Consider the following 25,905-nt stretch of genomic DNA (forward strand, 5'->3'; position numbering starts at 1 on the left):
ATGGTGTATTACAATGCATGCACTACTGTTTCGAAAGTTTGGGGCCAGTAAGAATTGTTTTGAAGTAAATTAATACTTTATTCAGCAGTGATGCATTAAATAGTTTGAAAGTGAAATCAATGACATTTATAATGTTACGAAAGATTTCTAAAATAAATACATGCTGTTTCCTTACAACTTTGTATTAACTGACAGTTTCCCCAAACAATAAGGAGCACAAATCTTTCCAACGCTGTTAATAAGAACTGCTTCTTCAGCACATGCGACTGATTTCTGAAGGATCATGTGACACTGAAGACTGAAAATTCAGTTTTGCATCACAGGAATAAAATTACATGTGAAAAATGAAAATAGAAAACTGATATTTCAAATGCTAACAGTATTTGACAATATAATAGCTTTTTACATCAGCTACAGAAAGAAACAAAGGCTGAAAATAATCTATTTAGAAGATTATTTAACTTAATATCACCCCGGCCTAATTTGTGATGCGCTGGGATAGAGTTTCACAGCTAACCAGACAGTCACGGATCCGAACACACTCGTTTCCGGTAATAAGAGAAGGATGAGGGGGCTTGAGAAATCAGCTTTTGACAGATGATTTGACCAGATGACGTGTGAGTGGACAGAACAGAGGAGCTCACGGCGTGGATTCGGATTAAAAACAAGCTCTTCAGGACATCTGGCCAGTCGACCGCAAAACCGCCGTGGGCTGCAGATGTTGCAAACCAAATGCGCGACGACGAGCGGTCGAGTCTCCACAGTTGCGAATGACATACGACGCATGAATCAGACAGAACTGACAGGCTTTTGGAGCACGTCTCTTTAAATCACACACACACACTCAATGTAAGTTTGCACAATAACGTGATTTTAATGTCTGTTGGCGGACCGTCCCGGGTTCCGCTCCGAAAGCCTCAAGTTGCTCATTATTCCGCTTGCTTCCTCTGAACTGCGGTTGAGTTATTGAGTGAGCTGCGGATGGAACAATCCGACGCCACTCGTCAACATTCACGCTGATACTTAATTAAGACTGTGGCCCCTCAATTAAACGCCTCAGGATCCGCATCACCCCATCTGGCCCTCGCAAGACCCCATAGGAGCAAGTCACGTGTGTCAGAGATGGAAGCGGACCAGCCGTGTCTGCAGCGTGCGTTAAAGCGAGAGAGAAAGTTTCTCCGGTCTCTTCCGCCCCCGTCCCGATGTCATCTCCCACCCCCTCACGCGGCGCGAGCGCGGCCGCCGCTGGATCAGACACACGGCTGCAGGGGCGGCTGGAAATCTCCCGGGAATCATAATGTCTCCGGCAGCCGCGTTAACTTCTGCCTGGTGTGCATCAGTCAGAGCCATGATCAGTCTCTCAGAAGACCAGCAACAAAAGAGCACAGGAAAAAAACACGCCAGGGGGGTGGATTAAAGGGTCGAGACAGGAACAATACATCCCACGGTCTCTGCTCCAACGCCAGACAGAGATTTCAAAGCTGCGAATTTGATAGTGTCCCCCGGTAAGTCAGACATCCGCTGGAGCGCAAACACTTTGGCCCTGAACTTCACACTGTAGGTGCAGCTGATCCTGACAAACGAGAGCAGAAAGATCTGGAGGAACTCCATGAAAACAGTTCTGCTCACATGTGAAGGGCCTAATACTTTACTGGTAGACCAAAACAGGTCAGTTTTTATCAGCAGTGGCTGCTAATCATGACCACTTTGAAACCTGGGTCTGTTATAAAGTCTACCAACAGCCTTGACAATGGATCATTTCTGGTAAATTAGCAGTGGCAGAAGACATACAAGAGCTGCTGGCTCATGGTTCAAGCGTCATCATCCTGTCTTGATTATCCGTTACATATAATAAATCCAATAATTATAAATAATTAATCATTAAAATTATGAATACATTAAAAATAAACAATACACATTTATTCAGCAAACATCCAAATTCATTTAAAGTGACAGTAAACGCATTTATAATGTTACAGAAGATCTCGATTTAAAATGAATTTATTTAAAAAAAATTATATTAATTAAAAATATATCACGGTTTACACAAACACATCTGATGATTTCCATCATAATAAGGAGAAATGTTTCTTGAGCAGTAAATCAGCATATTTGAAGACTGGAGTAATGATGCTGAAAATTTTGCTTTATTTTTTTATCAAATTATTTTATCCTTCTTGAATACCTTCAAAGGCAATAAAAACACGGTTAATTATTAAAAGTAGTTGAGAAGGGGTAGGATTGAATAAGCTTATGCTTCTTCCTACTCCTTTTCGGACATGTATAAGTTAAGAGGTGAAAAGGAAAGAAGAAGAAAAAAGAAAAATAATTGTATCATTATGACTATGTTTGTGTGTGTGTGTATATATATGTTCGAAATAAAGTTTTTTCATTCATTCATTATTTCACTCATTCATCATAATCACTTGTTTCTCTGTCTGTGTCTCTGTGAGTGTAACACATAATGACAGTAGACTTCCATTAAAGCAGCACTTTGTCAATTTTGGAGCTCTAGCGGTTAATAAACAGAACTGCACGCAATCCCGCGGAAGAACATTCTAACCGGAGCTACTTCTCCAAGAGTATGTTTATGGCGTTTGACGCAGGTGTGTTACTACGCAGTGGTGACGACCCGAACAGGCTACAATAGTCCAAAAATAATCACTTATTATAAATGTACCATAGTGATTTGGAATAAGACAAAAAAGTGGTTTTGTAAATGATTGTATGACGAACACAGAAAAAGTTATATAGTGTTGGTTAAGCAGATAAACAGAGCGGGACGAGGTGAGGTGGCCAGTGGCACTCACACTATCAGTGATAGACCGTTAGATGGCGCTAGAGAGTGAGTCCAGAGACACGGACTGAAGTGGAAATGATGCACAGAAGCCAAAAAGTATTTGGACAATTAAGTCACAGCTGAAAACATTTGAATGTCACTGTATTAGACAATAAAAATCAAATCAAGTGTCAGTTTTCTCTGCTCAAATGAAGCAGGATCTTTTCTCAAAGCTGACTTTACTTTTTCTTTCATTTCTAACAGCCAGTGCTCCACACAGAGATTGCAGTGAGGTTTCTGAAGCATCTTGGAGATGTTCCACAGTTTGTCTCCAAGGATTCTCTTCTGGATTTAGTCGGTCTCAAGTTTGTTCTGTTTCTTCATGTCATTCCAGACGTGTCTTTATACGTCGTAACCCCTTACTGGTCACCCCCCATTTTCAGGATGGAGACACAAGTTAAATACCCAAAATAAAAAGGTTGCTGCTCATGAGTCTTTCTTAGTAGATACATAATCAACATATGTTCACAAAGCTGGCATTTCAAAGTTTACTGTTCAGGAATCAAATTTACTCAGACTTATGATAATAAAGATATTGAAGCTTAAAAAATGTTTTGTTTTTTTTTAATGTATAAAAAACATGTTGTTTAAGATATGATTTCAGAAACACAATGAATCTAAAGCCACACATCTACTAAAGCTTCATTTGAAGTTTCAGAACATATCCCAAAAACTGTGAATTTAAGGAAATTTTTCTAAAACCATGTCATGTGTGTTTTTAGAGAAGTCTATTAGAATTGATTTATGAGCGCTGTAAGCTCTCCTGTGTGCTACTGTCTCAAATCTGGCTCGGGAAAACTGCCCCATTCATGATTCTATTGTTGTCCACCAGGAATGAGACATTATCCTCATTATTCTTGTTTTATTCAGCCATTATTTGTCTTAATTCTGGCATTACAAGGTTTACCAACCCACATCATTTTAATCCCAGTATACATTTACCGGCCTATTATCAAAAAAGCTTTCTATGAAAATACAATAAAACATTTTCTTATGACCTTACGTAAATTATGAAGAAATGCTTTATGAAGAAGAGATGCACCTGTTCTGCCGCTGCACTAGAGCTAACGTTAGCATCTAGCTGCATAAGACTCAAAACTCACTTTAAACCCCCATTGAGTGTTTGTAATAACTTCCTTTTGCGTTCTCAGGTGGAATTTAGTCATTTACTGTTGTAAAAATATACTATATAGCCTTTTATATTGCTGCACAAAATAGCATTTCAGATGTACAAATTCATTATTGTTATAAAAAATGCACAAAATCTCAAGAAAATCACATAAAAACCACTTACTATCGTAATCGTGTGTTTATTATTTGGATATTTCATTAATTTAGGGAAATAAACAAGTGTCTCAGCCCTCAAATGACTATTTGGCCAGCCAACTAATTCCTGCTTGAAAAGCAAAATGTTATTGAAAGTGTAAAAAACATCAACTCTGAAGCACATGCTGATTGATGGACTAGCATTACTCAACATTACTTACTACCTTCCAGCAACACTACATTCAGTAAAAAAAACAAAAAACAAACATAATATTAGTTCATTTAAATGGAACTGGAATCAGAAGCTGAAAATTTGTATACTGTAATATATGTTGAACTTTGACATCGCCAAACTTTAAATTAAGTTTACAGTAAGTAATAAACAGTAATGAGCATTGAATAGTTGAGTATTGTGCATTTTGCTATACCACTATTTTTTAATAGTTGTTTAATGATTTTATCGGAACCATTAGGCAGAACCAGAAAATTTTTTAACGATTCCCAACCCTAGTAAATATATATCCATGTATATGCATCTTCGGACTATAAACCCTTATTGACGCTGTTCAGTGAATCTAGGTGAACACAAATAAACCGCTGAAGACGTGACCGAATATGAATGCGTGGTGAATTTCTATTCTGAAAATGACTCATGCATTTTTATTATTTTGGACTACTGAAAAAAACTACAAAATTACTGTCACTGCAACAATGTTTTATCAAAACAGTTGTCAAATATCGAAGCTTGAATCTTTAAACTTTCTACTGATGCACAGTTTGTCCAGAATGTGATGTTAAATGTGCTGTTAAAGTCAAACAACAATAATCTGAGGCCGTTGCCGATCTTTGACCGCAAAGGGATTAATATGATAATATCCCCTCTATTTTCAGCACCGAAATCACTACAATCAGCACAAATACACATAGTGGCATACTGTGATTTAATTAAAATGAATATTTCTGTCAGTAAGATTATTCATGCTGCTGACTGGCCTTTTGCAGGTCAAACATCAAGTTGCTAATAGGAAATTGTGCATAGGTGATCGTAGACTTTGAAGATGCATATGGCATAACATCAAGCCTTTTTGCAACTAAAACTTTCTGTGCATACATTTATTGATGGCACCAGTGTGCATCCATGGCCTAAAGAATAAATAAATAAGCCGTCTAAAACTGACATTATTTATGAAGCAGAGTATCTAAAACTTTATGGACCAAGTCTTTTAATGAATCCTTCATAACACAATTTCATATCCCTAGAATACATGTTGTGTGACATAAATCAGTCTTCTGCATAGACAGTCCTGATCAATATTCACATTTAGAGTGGATTTCACCACTTAAAAGGCAACTTTAAATCTCCACCAGAAAGTGCCAACATGCTGGATCACGGTACCTGAGGTTTGATGACTTCTTTGGCAGACAGCTGATCGTCTCCATCACCGTCAGCTGTTTCATCTCCCTCTACATCAGAGCTCTTTTCTTCAGAAACACCTTCTTCATCTTCCTCCTCCTCCTCATCATCACTGTCACTTCCTGATTCTTCAAGCCCAGAGAAGACGCTTTCTTCACTGTCCGACAGATCACCCTGATCTTCTTCACCATCATCTAACGTTAGATGATGAACACCTTCACCAACGTCCTTATCAAAGATGGGCAGCTGAGAAAGAAAGACCATCACAAATGCATCCAACTCATTACTACATAATAATAAACACACATTTAAACCAAATCTTGCTTTTTGATGATGAATTTCCTACAAAAGCACAATTAGTATTAGTCTGCAACCTCATTTTAAGCATTCATTTAATGATAAGGTTTTTTAATGACATTAAAACTGTATACCTAGCCATGTGTTTCCAAACTTTTGACTGCAAAGTACATAATAAGATCTAATATAATAATACAGTATACAAATAACCGAGGTTAGGGAACGCGGGCGCGTTCTTTGTGAACAGAAGTGTCTTTTGACAGTCTATTAACAATCATAAAATAAGTAATACAAACGTAAATACATCAGTCTGTACTATTGCTCTCAAACACCTCAAGTCAACCTCACGCTATATAAACACGCGTTATAATGTACAACTGCCTCTTACTGCTTCAAAACAACACGATATCAGTATAAAATCAAATCATACCTGTTCGTCTTCATTCTCTTCTAAATTTCGTTTCTTATGTTTTAATGTACTCATGGTGCCGCTGTGCGTTGGACGCATGCTGAAAATGCGACCATGTGGGTTTGAATCTATGACGTCAAAAGGCGACGCGGTCGGTTTGTTTTACTTATTTTTTACACAATTTATTTTCGTATATCATTAATATGAATTTAATAACAATCTGTCGGGTTTCCAAAAAAAATTATGCTTTCGATTTGAGTGCGTTTTATTAAAACTGCGTCTGAAGCAAAAGGTTAAAGTTCAACGGTGAACGTGTGCACATTTAAAATTTTATTTGTAAAAATTAATAATTTTAAACACATTTAAACAACCAAATTTAACATTTATGTGCTTTTGTGTATATGATTTTGTGTCTAAACTCGTTAAAAAAATGTGTATGATATTTTTAAAGACGCGTCGCGGTGGCGTCATCAATCGTGCGACTCTTCTCAGTGCTGTTTGTGTCTACGCAGTTTGTACGCTGTAGGGATTTAATGGAAATTTCCACTACTCTTGAATGATCAAAAACACGTATCTAAATTAATTTAAGCCTATATATTGCTCTCTAAACGAGATCCGGATACTTCGAGGTGAAAATAGAATCGGATTGGTGTAATCTGCGTTCGAGTGCGTAACTCTGCTCTTCGTCAGTGACTCATAACAATCAGTGTAACTGTCGTCAACAATCATTGAACTATCTGTGATGGAGTATCACAGTGTGGGGCCCGGAGGAGTGATGGTCTCGGGGAGTAATGTTCCTGCGTTTCTGACCAAGCTCTGGACGCTGGTAGAGGATCCGGACACAGACCCGCTGATCTGCTGGAGTCCCGTAAGTAACGAGGCTCATCGCGGCTTTCACGTGGTCTGAGAAATGTTCACAGATCGGGATTGCAGTTATATTCATCTGTTATGAGCTTGTGTAGGCCTAAAATAACCTCTAACATGGAGCCACAGGGACCTTTGTTTACTGTAGCCTTTACCTTGTGTTATAAGTAGCCCTGTTGATACTAAAGGGCCTGAAATAGTTTTGCTTTTTGGTTTAGATTCACTCCTCATGAACCAGTTTAGGTTTAAGCCAGAGACACAAAAGAAACTCTGCTAAGAACGTGTTAAAAATATTGAATGAATAGTATTTGTCACATGTCTTTAAATCTGTATTATAAGTATTATTAGTGGATTTACCTAATGCTTGTGTTTCAGTTTCAGAATGAACTGAAGCTGTTCTTGTTGATTTGTTGTTGATGTTTTATTCATTTCTGGTGTGTTTTCAGAGCGGCAACAGCTTTCATGTGTTCGACCAGGGCAGGTTTTCCAAAGATGTTCTGCCAAAGTATTTTAAGCACAATAACATGGCCAGTTTTGTTCGCCAGCTCAATATGTGTAAGTATAAGAGAATTCTGTGTCTAATTGAACAACTCGTGTTTTTTTTGTTGTTTTTTTTAAAGACCATTAAGCTTGAGAATCTATTTGTGTTTTGTATCTCCATGTTTTAATTTGATATTGTATTTCTCTCTAGCTTATGTATTGTGTATATATATATATTTTTTTATTTTACAGCTCTTTGGTACACTGAGATGTTGATTTGATTATGCACAATATGTATGAAGTCTCATGCCTTATTTTTTTTTCATGAATGTTTAGAATAAATATTTACCTTGACTTTGTGTGCAGTCAAAATGTAAGATTTTTGTTGGAAAAAAAACAAAAATGTGGATGAATATCAATATTTTAAGTTAAGTCGGTTTATTTCTATAGCTTTTTTTTTTTTCACAAAACACATCGTCTCAGTGTTTCATTATGTCTATCCCTGATTGTCCACCTTTAACAGTTTAGATGTATTTGATACCAATAATACATTTAGGGTGCTGTATTCTTTATGTGCTTAAAAACTCATTGAGTTTAAAGTCAAAAGCAGTTAATATATGATATCTGTGCTTATAACATGTTAATATATTCCTTAATAGATGGTTTTCGGAAAGTTGTCCACATCGAGCAGGGTGGGCTGGTAAAACCAGAGAAAGATGACACAGAGTTCCAGCATCCATATTTCATCCGCGGACAGGAGCATTTGCTGGAGAACATCAAGAGGAAAGTCACAACGGTAGGTAGAAACTCCTCTTCCTGATAGCCTTCTTGAGCCCTGAAACATCTGAGAATATATGAGAGAGGAGCCGCAGTGACCTTGAGTTTTGAACGATCTCCAGGTTTTTATAATTAGTTGGTATTTCAGAGAGGCTTTTTTGATCCAAAGCAGCTTTCCAGTCAGGCTGAAGTTCATTTAGGACACGGTCATGATGTCAGACCACTAATGCGGTCTGAATTGATCTGGGTTTTGGGGATTCCCTGCTGCTCATGTTTGGCTTTGAAACCTGCAGGATTTCACTTTTGAATAAACATTTGCCAGAATTATGATCTCCCACAGGGAAAACATAATAAAATGGGATTATAAATGAACTTTTGTTCAAAAAGACTCTAGCAGAGGCTTTCCAACATTACATTTAGTTTGTAATATAGCTGTGTAACTAGCAGTGAAGGTTTTTTTAATGTACACTGTATCAATTTGAGTGATATATTTGCTATTTTTCTTTATTTATTTTCTTATTTAGTATTCTTTCAAACTAGGGTCCAGAAATATTTGACTAAATATTTACACTTTATTTTAATCATCTTTCAACCTATTTAACCTATATATTTTTTTCCCACATTTACTAAATTTGATGTAACTAAATAATGGTCAGAAAGTTTATTTTATTCTACTGACAGCCCTAATTTGTAAAAATTGAAATGCAAATCTGCGTCATGATAATATAATATTTAAAAACATAATCTAACATGTCTTTGTATCATCACTGGATTTATACATTATAAATGTTTTTGTACATGAAACTGTGTAGCTGCTCTTGGAAGGGGATCGTTGTTTTTGGAAGGCTTTGAAATGAAAAAGTTTAAGGGGGATATTATATATATTTAAATGAATTGGGAGGGTGGTGTAAATATAAATACATTTTCTAAATACATTTAGTATGACGGAGTAAATGGAAAGCTGGATTTAACCAGACCATTTAAGAAACACACCACTTCTGTTCGGATATTTGTGGTTTTTAAATTTCCATTCAGTTTCCTGAGAAGTGCACAGATCAAGTTCTTGGTGTGTGATGGTTTCCATGTGCTCTGCTGGGTTTCCTCGGGCCACTTTAAATCCCGTTGTCCCTCTTTTTCACGTTGGCTCAGTGACAGATTGCGATAATCAGCAGGTCTGAGAGGAAGCCAGCTGGAGACGTGTGGATTAGAGGCCGAGGTTCTGGGGCACTTCATCTGGCGTCACTCTGATGCTCCATCGACGCCACTTTCCAACCCTCCGATTTATAGTGTTTCCTCTCCCGTTCTGTCCAAATGTCCAGCTCGGGGCGGAAATCAAACCGTTAACACATGCTTTCCCCTATGCGAGGGTTCAGAAACGGGTCACAACAGACTCGACTCAGCCCTCCAATCACACACATGCACCGTATCTTTGACGGTTTTATTGTGTCCATCTGCAGGTGTCAAATATTAAACAAGAGGACTTCAAGTTGAGCACTGAGGAAATGTCTAAAATGATCACAGATGTCCAGCTCATGAAGGGCAAGCAGGAGTCAATTGACTCCAAAATCAGCACCCTCAAACAGTAAGTCGCATTGCATTTACATTTGGCCAAAACATTTGACTCTTTCTCCATTTCCTCTTCCGGTTCTGGGTTAATTGAGCTTAAACTGGCATTCATGTAGTTCCTAAACCAACTGGGGAAAGTTTGACTGATTGTAACAGTTGGCTTTATCCAGTGTTGATTTCAGTAGCAGTTTAATGTGTAACGGTTGAGATGTGAACGTGGGTTAATCTCTGCTGGGTTTGTGACCACTTATTAATGCTTCACCTTTTTAAACCCTGTTAGTCATGCCTCTAAAACGGACGGCCATCCTCACGCCAGTGTGACGTATGTCGCAGCTGCTCTCAGCTTGTCCGAAGGCATTTTGTCATTTTCTTCTCTCACAGCTGGACGGGTCTCTAGGGTTTGTCACGTGTTTGTCACACACAAACACACGCACACAGGAGTGTTTGATTTTGGGGTTTGAGTCCTTTGAATATGTTACAGATTTCTAAAATCCTACAAGTCATCTTAATTTTTTTTTATTTTTTTTTATTTTAACACCAGTGTATCTAATGTTTTGACACTTAAGGCATGTTTTAAGTTAATTTTAATTATTCGTTTTAAATTCAAGTCAACGAATGTAATGTTTTCAGAATGGCTGATGTAGCCAATGTGCTAAAATTAAGAAAGAGTTCTAATACAAATATATTGAAATTGATTTATATTAAATGCTTATTCAATAGTATTTAATAATTAATTAATCTATAAAACTACTTTGGAGTGTAAAAATAGACAATTATTTGCAGTGCCTTCAAACAGTTAAATTGAAATTGAGTCAAATTGTGATTATTTTAAATGATTATGATAACCGTCGTATGTTTATTTAGATTGTTGTTAGATTTTTGAAAGTGTTTTGGCGTGAAGGAGACTTTGAATAAGATTTGAAAGGAATTTGTGTCATTCTGAATCTGAATGGAGATTTGGGAAAGGTCTGATCACGCTGCTTACTGGAATCCACACCTGCCTCTATAAACCCCCGTCCCATCTGCTGAGGGGTAAACGGGGGAGGGTCACATGACGGGAGGAGGGGGCTCTTAAAGAGCTTCTTCCTGCACTCTGCTGTTTTACAGACGAGCGACGCTGGATTATAATGCAGCTGAGTCCTCTCATAATCTTGGTCTCTTGCTCGATCTAGAGACCCGACCACAGGGAGTCCATGAGATGAATGTCAGACACAGATGATGTCACTCAAATGGTCATATAATTAGAATATCCTCAAAAAGTTGATTTATTGCACTAATTCCATTAAAAAAGTGAAAGTTGTATATTATATTCATTCATTACTCACAGACTGATATATTTCAAATGTTTAATCATCAAAAGAAAAATAAAAGAAATCTAACTGACAACTAAGGAAAATCCCAAATTCAAGATCTCAGAAAATTAGACTATTGTGAAAAGGTTCGATATTGAAGACGCCTGGTGCCACACTCCAATCAGCTAATTAACTCAAAACACCTGCAAAGGCCTTTAAAGGGTCTCTCAGTCTAGTTCTGTAGGCTACACACTCATGTGGAAGACTGCTGACTTGACAGTTGTCCAAAAGATGACTTTTGACACCTTGCACAAAGGTCATTGCAAAAAAAGGCTGGCTGTTCACAGAGCTCTGTGTCCAAGCACATTAATAGAGAGGCGAAGGGAAGGAAAAGATGTGGTAGAAAATAGTGTACAATCAATTGGGATAACCGCACCCTGGAGAGGATTGTGAAACAAGACCCATTCAAAAATGTGGGGGAGATTCACAAATAGTGGACTGCAGCTGGAGTCAGTGCTTCAAGAACCACTACGCACAGACGTATGCAAGACATGGGTTTCAGCTATCGCATTCCTTGTGTCAAGCAACTCCTCAACAACAGACGGCATCAAAAGCATCTCGCTTCAAAAAGGACTGGACAGCTGCTGAGTGTTCCAAAGTTATGTTCTCTGATGAAAGTAAGTTTTGCATTTCCTTTGGAAATCAGCCTCCCAGAGTTTGGAGGAAGAGAGGAGAGGCACACATTCCATGTTACTTGAGGTCCAGTGTAAAGTTTCCACAGTCAGTGATGGTTTGGGGTTCCATGTCATCTGCTGGTGTTGGTCCACTGTGTTTTCTGAGGTCCAAGGTCAACGCATCCTTATACCAGGAAGTTTTAGAGCGCTTCCTGCTGCTGACCGACTTTATGGAGATGCCGATTTCATTTTCCAACAGGACTTGGCAAAAATCAGCTAATTAATCTAATCAGCTATGGGGTATTGTGAAGAGGAAGATGCGATATGCCAGACCCAACAATGCAGAAGAGCTGAAGACCACTATCAGAGCAACCTGGGCTCTCATAACACCTGAGCAGTGCCACAGACTGATCGACTCCATGCCACGCCGCATTGCTGCAGTAATTCAGGCAAAAGGAGCCCCAACTAAGTATTGAGTGCTGTACATGCTCATACTTTTCATGTTCATACTTTTCAGTTGGTCAAGATTTCTAAAAATCCTTTCTTTATATTGGTCTTAAGTAATATTCTAATTTTCTGAGATACTGAATTTGGGATTTTCCTTAGTTGTCAGTTATAATCATCAAAATGAAAAGAAATAAACATTAGAAATATATCAGTCTGTGTGTAATGAATGACCATAATATACAAGTTTTACTTTTTGAATGGAACTAGTGAAATAAATCAACTTTTTGATGATATTCTAATTATATGACCTGTGTGTGTGTGTATGTGTCTATATATATATATATATATATATATATATATATATATGCTAAATGGGATTTACCTGGAAATCTTTTTCACTCTGGTGTTAACCGTGATATTCATAGCAATGGTTCTCGATATCCTGTTAATTTAGTGGGTCTGTGATGATATACCGTTATAGGCGATAACCGCAATATTTTAAATGACCAGTTCTTTTAAGATGACACCACGTGTAAATACTCCAGCGCTAGTACCTGGTTGAGCTCTCAGGTGCCAGTATTGTGTTTTAATGCTGACACCTGTCACACAAGAAGACGACGCAGCGCACGCAGCTACTCCAAGAAGAGCTGTGTTTGTCAGAGTAAGTTGCCATTATTTTACTAGTCAAAGAATGGGAAACTTTGTTAACCCGTTAACAGCGGTTTTCTGTTCATATATTGAAGTAAAGGGTTATTATTTTAATAAGTACCGCGTTTTCTTTACTTGTCTTATTTTTGTATTTGCAATCAATACGGCCTGTGCATAGTAACGCTTTATTCCTGGATTAGAAATAAAATTGATCTTGAAAAACTAAGCGACCACATTGCTACATTAAACTCTGTAAAATGTTAAGTTGGTCGCAGTGCCAATAAGGTTCATTAGTCAACATGAGTTAATTACATTAGTCAACATATATAAATAATAAACAATATTTCCACAGCATTTACTTATCTTAGTTCATGTTAATTTCAGCATTTACTTATGCATTATAAAAATCACAAGTTGTGTTCATAAAAATTAATGCACTATGAACTATCATTAACAACGAATGACTCTATTTTTATTAACATTAACAAAGATTAATAAATGTAATAAATGTATTGTTCGTTCATGTTAGTTAATACATTAATGTTAACAAATGACCTCAACAATTAATATTTTTCCATCATTTTGTTGAACTTGACAGTATTTTCTCTCTTGTTATTTCATAGGAGCTTCAAAGAAGATGGAGAAAAGCTGAGTCTTGTGCCCTACGTTTATCAGTAACCTATTGTTCGTTGGGTGAAAAAGAAAAACTCAATAAACAAAGTAAAAACAAAATAATTTGACTGATATCTCCCCCCCCCAAAGGTTTCTTAAGATGTCACGATATATCGATATCGTGAATTCTTATGGCCACAATAACTGTGATATGAAAAATATATATGAAATGCATCTGTGCTTATGGAAGGACCACACAGTTGTTTGTGTAGTAGATTTTTTTATTTATTTCATTTTTGTGTCTTTCAAACTTTTTTTGATTCATGATTTCATATGTCCTTTAACTCGTAGGATTTCTTTGTCATTGTTTTGTTAGAATTTTCCATTTCCACCACAGTGATGTTCAGTATTGGCCTGTGGTTTTGTTCTTGAGTGCTGGACTGTGTTCAGGCCATGTGTCTGTGGCCATATTGGACTCATGAACGCACACTTAAAATGCCATTTTATCAGTGTCAAGGGAGTTTAAGAGAAGCAGTCCTTATATAATCAACCTGAAAAAAAACAACCACCCCGGAGATCTTTCATTGACCGTGTACAGAGTTTAGTGTCATATTTATGTTAATTGTGAACAAAACGTGTATGAAAATGAGAACACATTGCCTTAAACTTTATAACTTTAACATCTTTCTGTCTCTCTCCCGCAGTGAGAATGAGGCGCTCTGGAGAGAAGTTGCCACTTTGAGACAGAAACATTCTCAACAGCAGAAAGTAGTCAATAAGGTAAAATCAGCAAACTTTTTCATCCAGGCAGCCACAGTTTAAAGTAAAAATGAAATCGTTTAAGCATCACATTTTACTTTCATAAAATGACAAATCATGGTGTGAAACAGTTAATTTAGATTTACCAGTGGATCCTCTGCAGTGAATGGGTGCCGTCAGAGTCCAAACTGCTGATTTAAAATCATAATAATCCACTAGACTCCAGTCTATCATTACATTTTTTTGTGAAGCATGTTTGTAATAAACAAATCCAGCTAAAATACTAGTCCTCCATCCATAATATTGCATCATCCAGTGAAAAAGTAGTATTGTCTGAATCAGGAGAGAAATATGCACAGATCAAACACTGTTTACAAGGAAAAACTGTTTTAAATAAATATGTTGTGTATTTTGATGTGACAAGGAAATAGAAGAGACGTTTTCACTGGAGGCACTGTTATAATGGATTATGGTCTTGTATTTTGTCCAGAAGCAATGGTTTGAAGTTAAATACTTCTGAAAGATGGATTTGTTCCTTACAAACAAACAGGTTTTCACTTCACAGAATGTTAATTGATGGACTGGAGTTGTGTGAATTACTTGTGGATTATTGCAATGTTTTTATCAGCTGTTTGAACTCCTTTTCTGACGGCACCCATTCACTGCAAAGGATCCATTTCTGAGAAAGTGATATAATAATAATACAATTGTCTATGCATATTAAAATAATGGATGTATGGAATTGGACAATGTTTAATTCATACATTTAACTGATGTATTTAAACCAGTATCTTTTGAATGGATTTTAGAAGTTATATGTACATGAAAATGTCGTAGAAAAAAGTAGTATGATTATTTTTTTGTTTCCACAGCTCATTCAGTTCTTGATCACACTGGCACGGTCCAACAGAGTCCTGGGAGTGAAACGGAAGATGCAAGTCAACCTCAGATTAACAATAACACACACATCCACATTGATATTCTGCTACTTAAATATAAAAAATTGTGATTGTCATCTGTTCTCACTTTTCACTCCTTTTATTTACCCTTTATTTTATGTGGGAATGTTCCTCTCTCTCTCCCATTCGTTCTGTTTGTGCACAGGCCCCTGATGTTGAATGATGGCAGCTCCACACACTCCATGCCCAAATACTCTCGGCAGTACTCCCTCGAGTCGTCTCCCGCTCTCTCTGTGAGTACCGCATGCTTGTATCTCAAACCATGAGCTGGATTTACCAATGATTGCTAGGTTTAAGCGTAATGTATGTTTTCTTGTGTGCAGCCCTCTTCTACAGCTTTCACAGGAACGGGTGTCTTCACCTCAGAATCACCTGTCAAGACGGGGCCAATCATCTCTGACATCACTGAACTGGCGCAGTCCGACCCTGTGGCCACAGAGGAGTGGGTCGAGGACAGGCAAGTTTCACCTTCTGTTAGAGCTGCAAAGGGTGAATCTCAAAAATAAATTAAAAAAATAAGTCAAATTTCACTTTAAAACCAAAGAAAGGATTGGAGAAATGTGCTTAATTATCTGTGTAAAATAATTGAATGTAATTGTAAATTTTATCATATTATAATTTTTTTTTTTAAAGCATTGTCAACAGTATTTGTTGGTATTAAACAAATCACTGTTGAGAGAAATGTGGTCAAAAACCGAAAGATTATGTCACAATGCATTAGGCTTACCGCGATAGACTGTGTTGATGGTGATACCGGTGTTGAGCTACGCTACATCATCCTTTAATTCAGTAAAAGAACAGACACCACATAAAAAACCTGAATGTTGCTGCTCAATGCAGTAAGCTGAACGACAGTCACCTCACAGATCAGATTTCATTTTTCCAGTGAGGAGTCGGGTCAAGACGATGGTGGATGATTTGGTTTCGAAACAAAATGCAAAAGCTCCTGTTTGGCAATATTTTCGATTTTTGAAAAGCCAGTTGACTTTTGCAAGGTGATTTTGGACGTTTTTTTTTAAAGATTCCTTTATTTAAAGGGGGGGTGAAATGCTCTTTCATGCATACTGAGTTTTTTACACTGTTAAAGAGTTGGATTCCCATGCTAAACATGGACAAAGTTTCAAAAATTAAGTTGTACGTTTGAAGGAGTATTTTTGTTCCAAAAAAACCTCTTCCGGTTTGTCACAAGTTTTGGAAAGTTTTTTTCGAGTATGGCTCTGTGTGACGTTAGATGGAGCGGAATTTCCTTATATGGGTCCTAAGTGCGCGCTCTTCTGCCGGAAGAGCGCGCGCTCCCGTATAGCAGCGCACTGAGAGGCTGAGCACAGCCTGATCAGAGCGAGAGCGTCGCGAAAAGTCACAAAAGTTTTTGGTTTTTGGTTGCCAGGGCAAGACAACCCTGCACAGATTACCAAAAGAGAAACAGCATTAAGGGACCAGTGGATGGAGTTTATTTTTACAGAGCATCAACGGAGTTGTGCAAGTGTTTTTGTTTGTTCCCTGCATTTCGGATTGCACATCGTTTATTTCTTAAGGATAATGCAGTCCCAACGGAAAAGGGTCACGATTGTGTGTTGGAACCACATGCCGTGAGTAAAACTGCTTCAAATATCTCTGTGTTGTTAACTTAGCTATCAGCGCGTAAGCACATCAAGTAAACAACATGCAATGTTGTCATCAAACTGCACTTTCCACATGTACAGCTTAAAAAAAAAAAAAAAAAAAAAGACGATATAAAGTGGAACTTTCCAAAACCGCTAAGCAAATATATACAGTTTCAGTACATACCACATAGCATACCGCCTTCGCTGATGCTGCTCTTGTTAAATTTCAGCCTCTGGATCTGTGTCACAGCTTCCACATGCTCTCAACTCAAAAGCCTACTGGCGCTCGTGATTCTTTAGCTCCGCCCACACGTCACGCCTCTAGGCGCTCGTGTTTTTCCGGGAAAAATCGGTACAGACTATCTTTCTCTTATAAATATAATAAAAATAAAGACTTTTTGGAGTTATGAAGGATGCAGTACTACTCTATAGGTACTCAAGATTAACAGGATATTGAGTGAAAACGAGCATTTCACCCCCCCTTTAATTGGTTCCATATTGTTTGCTGATTTTAACTTTATATAAACTTTGTGTCATTTATTTGTTTTATTTGACATCGAGGTTTATGCCGTGCCTTCAAGCTTTATTACTGTTTGCTAATAAACCTGCTACGTTTCTTATTTATTTGGTTATATATTATACATGTATACTTGGCCTATTTCCAGTTTTGTATACCTATTTAAACTTTATGTAAGTTAATTGTTGTTTTATATTAGGCATAGCCTGCCCTTTAGCATGGTGTATTTTTATTTGTTTTGTTAAGAAAAGTTTAAAAAATTTTCATATATGCTAAACTGAGTTTGACGTTGTATTTTTTTGTTGCATTCAAGCAATTGACACTGAACTGCAACTAATTCGCACGGTGCTTTTAAGTTATTTAAAAGATAAGGAAAGCAAGAAAAAGAGGGAAAATTCAAACTGACTAAAAACAATTACTTTACGCTAAATTGCCGCCATTTGAAAGTGAAAGTAAAATGTGCACACCGCTTTTACAAGGTATTTAATTGATTAACCGGTGGGAAACTTTCTTCAACGTCACAACCCTACAATGTATCTCAGTAGCCCTAAAATAAACCTTTTCTTTACTATAGTATTTAAGACTATCCTTTCTAATGACATTTTAGCTGTTTGCATGGATCACCTGCAAGAGTTAAAAGAATGCTTTTAAAAAATTTATTTGTTAGTTATTATGAAAACTATTTATTTATTTTTTGTCACAGAACAAGCCCATTGGTCCACATTAAGGAAGAACCATCTAGCCCCGCCCACAGTCTTGAGGTGGAGGAGGTGTGTCCTGTTGAAGTGGAAGTGGAGGCGGTATCCGGTGTTCCTGTGGACACACCCCTTTCCCCCACAACCTTCATCAATTCCATCCTCCAGGAGAGTGAGCCCATCACTGCCCCGACTCCGCCTCCCAACGACCAGAAGTGTCTGAGTGTGGCCTGCTTCGACAAGTGAGTTTAACCAACAAATGCACATCAAAGCTACTGCTTCTCTTCACATCTTCCCTTACCTTACCAAATAACGCTTCATTCCCAGAGGGCCCTTTCTTGGTGTGCTCCTAATGGCTTCAGCAGGGATTGTTTATCCAAAAATGAAAGAAAAAAAAATCTTTGTATTACAAAAAATATAATGCTCTTTTCAATACAATGAAAGTGGATGGTAAGCACTTTTTCTGTATTATGCAAATCAAACATCCTCGAGAACACAAACAGCATTTTTAAAATGATCATATGGCGTCAAAAAACTTGAATGAACTACTTTGATACTTTGTTCCTTTTTTTTTTTTTTTTATTTATTTATTTATTTTTGTCCAAGAGTTGTTATTGCTAACTAAAACTAAAGCCATTTACTTATTACAACTATCTTAAACTATACAAAAACTATAATAGTATATCCATGATAATAAAATAACACTTGTCCTTTTTTAAAGCATGACAACTATGGTCACCATCCACTTTAATTGTATGTAAAAGAGCAATGTCTTGTAGATTGTTTTTATTTTTCAATTTTGTATAAAAAATAAATGTGGTGAGAATGTATTGATAGAACTTTCACTTTTGGGTAAACCATCCATTTCCACACCAATCAAAAAAGCTTAAAAAACTAATGAGCAGATCTTTTAAAAAAAAACAAATGTCCTGCAGTAGCATTGCTCGTAACTAACTGTTCAGCTGGACATCTTTGTAGACTTTGGCCGCTTGGTTTAGCCTGGCAGACTTCAAAAGTGACTAATACTTTTCCAGATATTCTTATGAGCCAGTGCATTATTTCATATGTCAATTCATCTCATGAATTTGATGACCTTTTATTTGACAAGTAATTAAAGTGCAAGCTAATTTAAGCTTGATTTGTTAATAAATAGCTAAACATAAAATTAAAGTTCATACGGCTGCACAGGAATTGAGTTGGATTCGCTTCAAGTTACTGTGCAAATCTCTTAACTTGATATTTGGTCCACCTTAGCAGATTTACAGACCTAAAACTAGGGCGATAGATAAATGGATAGATAGATATTTTTTTCACAGGAATTTAAGGTTTGTCCAAGGACATAATTGATTTTCATTGAGGAAATAGTTTTAATAGTGCACTTTTACAACACTCTATAACCATTCAGTAATGTCTGGTGGCTTCGAAACACCTGGACCTCAATAAAAACCCAGAACGATCTGTACTTCACTCCTGCCTCCATTGGCAGTAGTTACCATTTCCTCTGAAACAGCCCTGTTTCTGACTGTGGCAGAGGACCGTTGTTGTGAGTAGCGTCCCCTGCTGTCTTCGCTCCCATGTTGTGCTTCTGTCTTTTCAGTTATCCTCAGATGTCCGAGATCTCTCGCCTTTTCTCCGGCTTCTCCACCTCGTCTCTACACCTCAGGCCTCATAACGGGTCAGCATTTCAGTTGGCCGATCCGTCCCCAAAACGCATAGCACTAACTGCGTTTAGCTTGTCTTCTCAGGCTGCGTCCACACGAAGCCAGAACTTTCCCTGTCCAATTTCTTTTCCCCTCATCTCAAGAATTTTATGCGTCCTCACGAAACCATGAAACGACACAAAATGATGTAGTATTCATGCCAGACCAGCATGTGGTGCTGTAATTCTGCCATGGACATGCGTTAAAAACAGAGAAGGAGACTTGGACTATGTGCATAAACCTTGCGCGTGGTATTCAAACGAACATGGAACAATACATTTATTAATCTGTGTCAATGTTTGTTAATAAGAAGACAATCGTTCAGTGTTTGTGCATGTTTTGTAGCTGTTACGTGACATAGCGGTGTCCGACTAGGGGCGAGACGTGGACTGATGACGTCTTCATTTCAGAAAATGTACGGATTCGCCGTCCACGTGAAAACACAAGGTTGTCATTTTCATATTTATCCACATTTATCCCGGTTTAAAAAAATATATCGGTTTCACTCTCCCAAAACGCCAGATCCGATATACGATAAAAAATAATGCGTATACAGCTGAATGCATCTCCATGTGGACGGGGCCTCAGACTCATTCACTCATTTATATACCCAGGATACCTGAGAAACGCTCAATGCTGATTGGTTGTTGCTGGGCTCAGGTGTGCTGGAGATGGTAGAGAGTGTGAATAGGGTGTTCAGGGTGTCCTGAGCTTAATTTGAGAAGTGCAATGGCATGAACGCACAATCTAGTGGGAAGGAAGTACGGAGTATGGCATGGCATTTGATGCAAGATGCATGTTTTGAATCCTCCCAATTACCCAATCACCCTTTGATCCCTGTTCCCCTCCTACCTCTGAGTGGATGCTAATGTGATGAGATTAGCTGCCCGCCTCCCTCAATGACATCATTATCATCACAGTTGTGGTCTTTCTGGGGACCGGCCTCTCTACTGTGTGTTTAAATGCTTCCTGTTATTGCTGAAGCAAAATTGCTGAATTTTATCGGCTGCTTTTGTAAAATTAAACATTTAATTGAGTGTTTGGTCTTTGGAGAGTGGATGGCTGGTTTGTGTGTGGTGTTTGAGAGAGGAGTTTCTTAGTTTTCTCTTTCCTACCACAGGACAGAACTGTGTGATCATCTAGAGACCATTGACTCTGGATTAGAAAACCTTCAGCAGATCCTCAATGCTCAGTCCATTAACTTCGACACCTCGCCTTTCTTTGATGTAAATATTCTTTCAGTCTCTAGCACCAAGTTTAAGAACCAAGTACTTTTAAATTTCAAATTGATACTTCTAGATCTATTATTATTGTTGTTCTTATCATCGTTGTTAATAATTGCATTTTTAAACATTTCTTTGACTTAACATATAAATATTTATGTATGTAAGCCTGTATAAATCACTGTAGTTAAAACGTACATAATAAAATGTTGAATTATTTGTTATATATATATATATATATATATATATATATATATATATATATATATATATATATATATATATTACTACAGCAAATGTTCTTGTTATCTTATGTATTATTGTTTGTCAGCGATCTATTCTTGATGTTGGTCTTTGTTTGTTGTGTTTCACAGATTTTCACATCATCTTCAGGTGATGTGGATCTGGACAGCCTGGCTATTGTAAGTTTTTATTTACTAATGGATTATTATTATTATTATTATTATTATTATTTTATTTTTTTTTACATTTTATATTAATTTATATATATATTTTTTTATCAATTATATGATTTTTCTGTCAGCTGTTTTTATTTTATATATTTTTATATATATATATATATATATATATATATATATGTATATATATATATATATATATATGTATGTATATATATATATATATATATATATATATGTAAAGCATAGAGATTGTCCAAATATTAAGAAATCTAGAAAGCAGACTTTTGGTGTGACTGCCAAAGTTCAGTGTCTGTCAGCTCCAGAAGAAGCACAGCTCACAGAATGTACAGAATGCAAACAAACTCGTCTGATCTGTTTAACGGAAAATATTTGACACTGTTTCAGTTGATAGATGTATGTTACACAGCTTGTAGTAAAGATGTTAAACTGTAGATATCTGAACAACTTACCTACATTTTGCATAAAAGCATCGTGTGTGTGAAGTAATTTAACATCATTTTTTTTCCATCTGCAGAAATGTGAATATTGCTTGTTTTAGTTAATCACATATCTGCTGTCTCTTTATAGATCCAGGACCTTCTGTCACCTGAACCTGTGAAAGAAACTGAATCTGGTGCGAACAGCGGAGATTCAGGTATTTAGAACGCTTGAAAATTAACATTTTGTTTATAGTGCAATAATAAACCGGAAAAATGAAGCAAGAAATGACAGTTATGATTGCCACCGCTTATCCGTAAAAAATTTGGTAGCAGTATTTTCGGTTTTATGCACTAAAATAAATTTGATGGTGAACAACTGTGTATTTCATTAACTAATATAGTGTTCATATTCCATCTAAAGTAATATATTTTGTCATTTTACCACCATAACAGTAAATGTGGTAAAGGAGTTTATCACAAACAGCATAAGATGTAGCATCAAACCCATATGTACATAATTCGTACAAAAATTTGTAACAACCATTTTTTAACAAAATGGCAGGTTATGGTTATTCACTGTAAAAATGTCCAAAATCTGTATTATTATTTTATTGTAACAATATCTGTTACAGGTTTTCACCACACACATATATAAAACTTGCTGTTAGCCAACTAACAGGTTTTTCCTGTACCGTTTTTACATTCTTTTATCATTAAAATTGCAAGCATTTTTTTTTTAGTCTTTTGATATTTAGTAGTGTAAATGGAGTTTCGTTTTAATGCCACTAATGTAAGCAACTGGACTTTGGACTAATGGTGTTTTCAGGCAAGCAGCTGGTCCAGTACACGTCTCAGCCCGTGATTCTTCCTGACCCCGTCAGCACTGAAAGCACTGGCCCCGACCTGCCCATCCTCCTGGAGCTGGAGGGCGACTCGTATTTCGGGTCAGAACCAGCTGAAGACCCCACCATCTCTCTTCTTAACTTCCAGTCCCCAGTTCCTGAGGACCCCAAACTATCATAGAGAGAGCAGCTTTTATAAAAGGGATTTATGTCCGTGTGGGTTTTTTAAAGATGTATTCTCTGCATTTGTTTTTTATTTTTTGGTCATTTAACGTGTCAGGGCTAGCCATTAGATTTTTACTCCGGTATTTCTCTTCACATTTAGTCTGGGAAAAATCGCTAAAAAAAAAACAGTGGAGAGAATTCAGTTATTCTTGAAAACCCTCCGTCATGGAGTTGAGACATCAAAGTTAGCTTTTATTTGTTGGTTCGGTAGTTTCTGGCAATGAGAAAACCTCAGACTAAATGTGTAATGCTGCAGATGTAAATCTAAATTTATCGCCCATGCTTTGTGTGCTTACCTTTATTTATTTGGATTGGGTTTGCATCTATGTTAAGCAATTCTCTTGCAGTATGTCACCACTTCCGAATTTCAAAAACTTCAAGTTTGGCTTGTTGTACGTGCATTTTTCTGCTATTATGGTTGTTGTTATTCGATCTAATTATGATGCGATGACCCCCCAGATTGTTATATTGGACACCTACGTCTCATAAGTATGCAAAGTATTTATCTTCAGGAATATTTTCTTTGTAGTATATATATTAAAATGCTTGTTGAAGCAAAAACGAAACAATAAAACAACATAACCAATACCTTTTATAGCCAGAAAATGCAGTCGGTTTAATTTTGACAAACATAAAACAAGCATCAAGAATCGATGTTGCGTAAAATTGTCCAGCTTTCCACTAGCTGTCTTCAAAGCCATAGCTGTTACTCAACATATAACATCTAATCTTGGTTGATGATGATGGGTATCTCTTCTGAAAATGCCAGTTTTAGGTGCATTTTAATGAAACGTTTTTGTAATAAAATCATATATTACTATTATTATTTTTTTTTTGCTGTTGAAAGTTCTAATAAGCAGGACAGCCACTGATGCTGTATATAGGACATACATCTGAATATAGTTTAAAGTAGTTTAGAGTCTGCGTTTGTTTTGATTAAACATTCATTTCAGACTTTGAAAACATTCAGCAGGGATGAATTACACAATAAGTGTATTATAGATTGATAGGTCATTTTATGCATTGATAACCTGTGTATCAGATGATCTGTTTTGATGAATTTGTGCAATAATTCAACTTAACTTTCACAGCAACACACTGCTTTCCTTTTTATTCTTTTTTTTTCTAACTTTTCCCCTTTGTTTGCTCAGCAAAAGGAACTAGAAAATATAATAGGCGAATCTTATGAACCTTTTTGTAAGATTCACGTGCAAAATAGATACCAAAACAACCAAATGAAATAGGAATTGTTTTTTTGTTGAGTTTTTTTTTTTTTTTGTGGTGTGATTTGTACACATGCTGTTCACTATAGACTTCCATTATTCAACACTTGTTTATGTTTGGGATGGTCAGACAGCTCGGTAAAGGAATGTCACTTGTTGTTGATTCTGATCATTTTCAGTCACATTTTAGTCATTGGGTGACTGTCATAGCCAGAGAGACATAAATATTAAGCATAAATTATTTTATTACGCATGTGAACAATACTTTGTGTATTGAGATGTTTCAAATAAAATGTTTTTGAAAGTATTTGGAGGTAGTTTGGATTTTTATTTTCCCCGCTAGGACCTGCTAAATCCAGCTTTTTATTTTCATAGTTTCTCGTTGGTCATCATTAGCTGGTCTAAATAGTTTATCATAGCTGGCAAGATTTTGTCTTCCTGAAAGTTTACTGTCTGACATTTACATTAAGTCATTTAGCAGACGCTTTTATCCAAAGCCACTTACAAATGAAGACGAGAGAAGCAATAAAAAACAAAGTAGAAACCAAATATCTTTTTCCCCTTTCTATATATATATAAAAGCCCGCTGGATGACGCGCTCACGTCACATTGCGTACTTTTTCTGACAAATATACTTGGATGAAAAAAATAATGCCCATTGTTTGATGTATACCGCCGACATTGTAACAATCGCTCTTTGTCAGACGCGTGGTTTTGTTGTGTGTGACGTCACCGCGGCGCCGTTTTTGAAGTATCGCTATTGACTGAAACAACCACGATTACAAGAATAGAAGTAAATAATAGAATAAATAACTAATATAACTACTTAGATAACTATCTAGATAATAAGTAAATATAACTCGAAAACCTGGAGAAGCAAAAGAAGATTGAGAAAAGGCCGTACCGAGATAAATTCAATAAAGATGCCAGGGATCGTTATATGGAGAAATTGTCATCCATTCATAACATAGATCCATATGAGCTGACTGCATTAAGTTGGAGTGCTGACCCCGCATTGCTACCTTCATCCTCATACTTAGACATTGTAAATTATCTTTTTTATGGTATAGTGTTGTCAAAAGAAGTCGGTACTAAAATTTTTTAAAATGTGACTGTACCAGGTTTCTTTAAGTACGGGTAGTACCGAGGTCCCGTTCAAACCCGGTTCAGCGCTATGATTTCCGCGAAGCAGAAAACGAGGACGGAATCTCAAAATCCAGTCATGGAAATGAAACTTACATTTTAATATGGACAGTCACAGAATTTGTCAAAGTTAGCATAAATTAATCAAATCAAATCTCCATATGGACCAGTATCTGTGCATGTTAAGCAGCAAAAGTTGTTTGAAATATGAATCCGTGTTCTGCGCGTCTCTGTGTGAATGAATGGCAGACAAGTGCTGGTTTGTTTACTACATAGACTGAAGCGCATGACGCTTGCATTAATTTCAGCATCTGAGCTTCTTGACCCATTCTGTCATGAGACTAGATATGCAGCCTATCACACAACAAGAACGTACCATTTTACCACATTTAAGACCAACACAATCCTCCCAACTGAACACACTAGCATTGATACCTTACAAATGGCGGCTATACCCATAATGCATTTCGTGTTCCACGAGTGTGATGTCACCTGACAATGAGCGATACAAAGTTGTCTGAAAATCGGTGAACTTACCCTTTAACCTAGGGTTGACAGTCAACCATTA

General features: G+C 36.8%; 2 protein-coding genes across 3 annotated transcripts in view; one reads left to right on the top strand and one right to left on the bottom strand.

Moving 5' to 3' along the window:
* The window catches only part of bop1 (BOP1 ribosomal biogenesis factor), a 74,137-nt gene extending 67,694 nt beyond the window's left edge, over positions 1 to 6,443 (bottom strand). The window contains exons 1-2 of the mRNA XM_052583796.1: positions 6,247 to 6,443; positions 5,502 to 5,765 (exon numbers count right to left, since the gene is read on the bottom strand). Coding sequence (XP_052439756.1) covers positions 5,502 to 5,765; positions 6,247 to 6,324 — 342 coding nt within the window. The 5' untranslated portion in view covers positions 6,325 to 6,443. The remainder of the gene's footprint in view (positions 1 to 5,501; positions 5,766 to 6,246) is intronic.
* A 247-nt stretch (positions 6,444 to 6,690) lies between these two features.
* On the top strand, positions 6,691 to 24,501 carry hsf1 (heat shock transcription factor 1). Of its 2 annotated transcripts, XM_052583798.1 has the most exons (14): positions 6,691 to 7,093; positions 7,536 to 7,644; positions 8,229 to 8,365; positions 9,804 to 9,928; positions 14,290 to 14,365; positions 15,217 to 15,278; positions 15,449 to 15,536; positions 15,627 to 15,760; positions 18,128 to 18,361; positions 19,717 to 19,794; positions 20,940 to 21,045; positions 21,417 to 21,464; positions 22,053 to 22,119; positions 22,731 to 24,501. In XM_052583798.1, exons 1-14 carry the CDS (start codon positions 6,968 to 6,970, stop codon positions 22,925 to 22,927), a joined length of 1,587 nt encoding a protein of 528 aa, XP_052439758.1. In that variant the 5' UTR covers positions 6,691 to 6,967; the 3' UTR covers positions 22,928 to 24,501. The 2 variants fall into 2 exon arrangements, with proteins under 2 accessions (XP_052439758.1, XP_052439759.1); XM_052583799.1 differs by lacking the exon at positions 19,717 to 19,794 and having other exon boundaries at positions 6,692 to 7,093.
* The last annotated feature ends 1,404 nt before the right edge of the window (positions 24,502 to 25,905 follow it).

The sequence above is a fragment of the Carassius gibelio genome, chromosome B19 (assembly GCF_023724105.1).
Source record: "Carassius gibelio isolate Cgi1373 ecotype wild population from Czech Republic chromosome B19, carGib1.2-hapl.c, whole genome shotgun sequence".
Lineage (NCBI taxonomy): Eukaryota > Metazoa > Chordata > Actinopteri > Cypriniformes > Cyprinidae > Carassius > Carassius gibelio.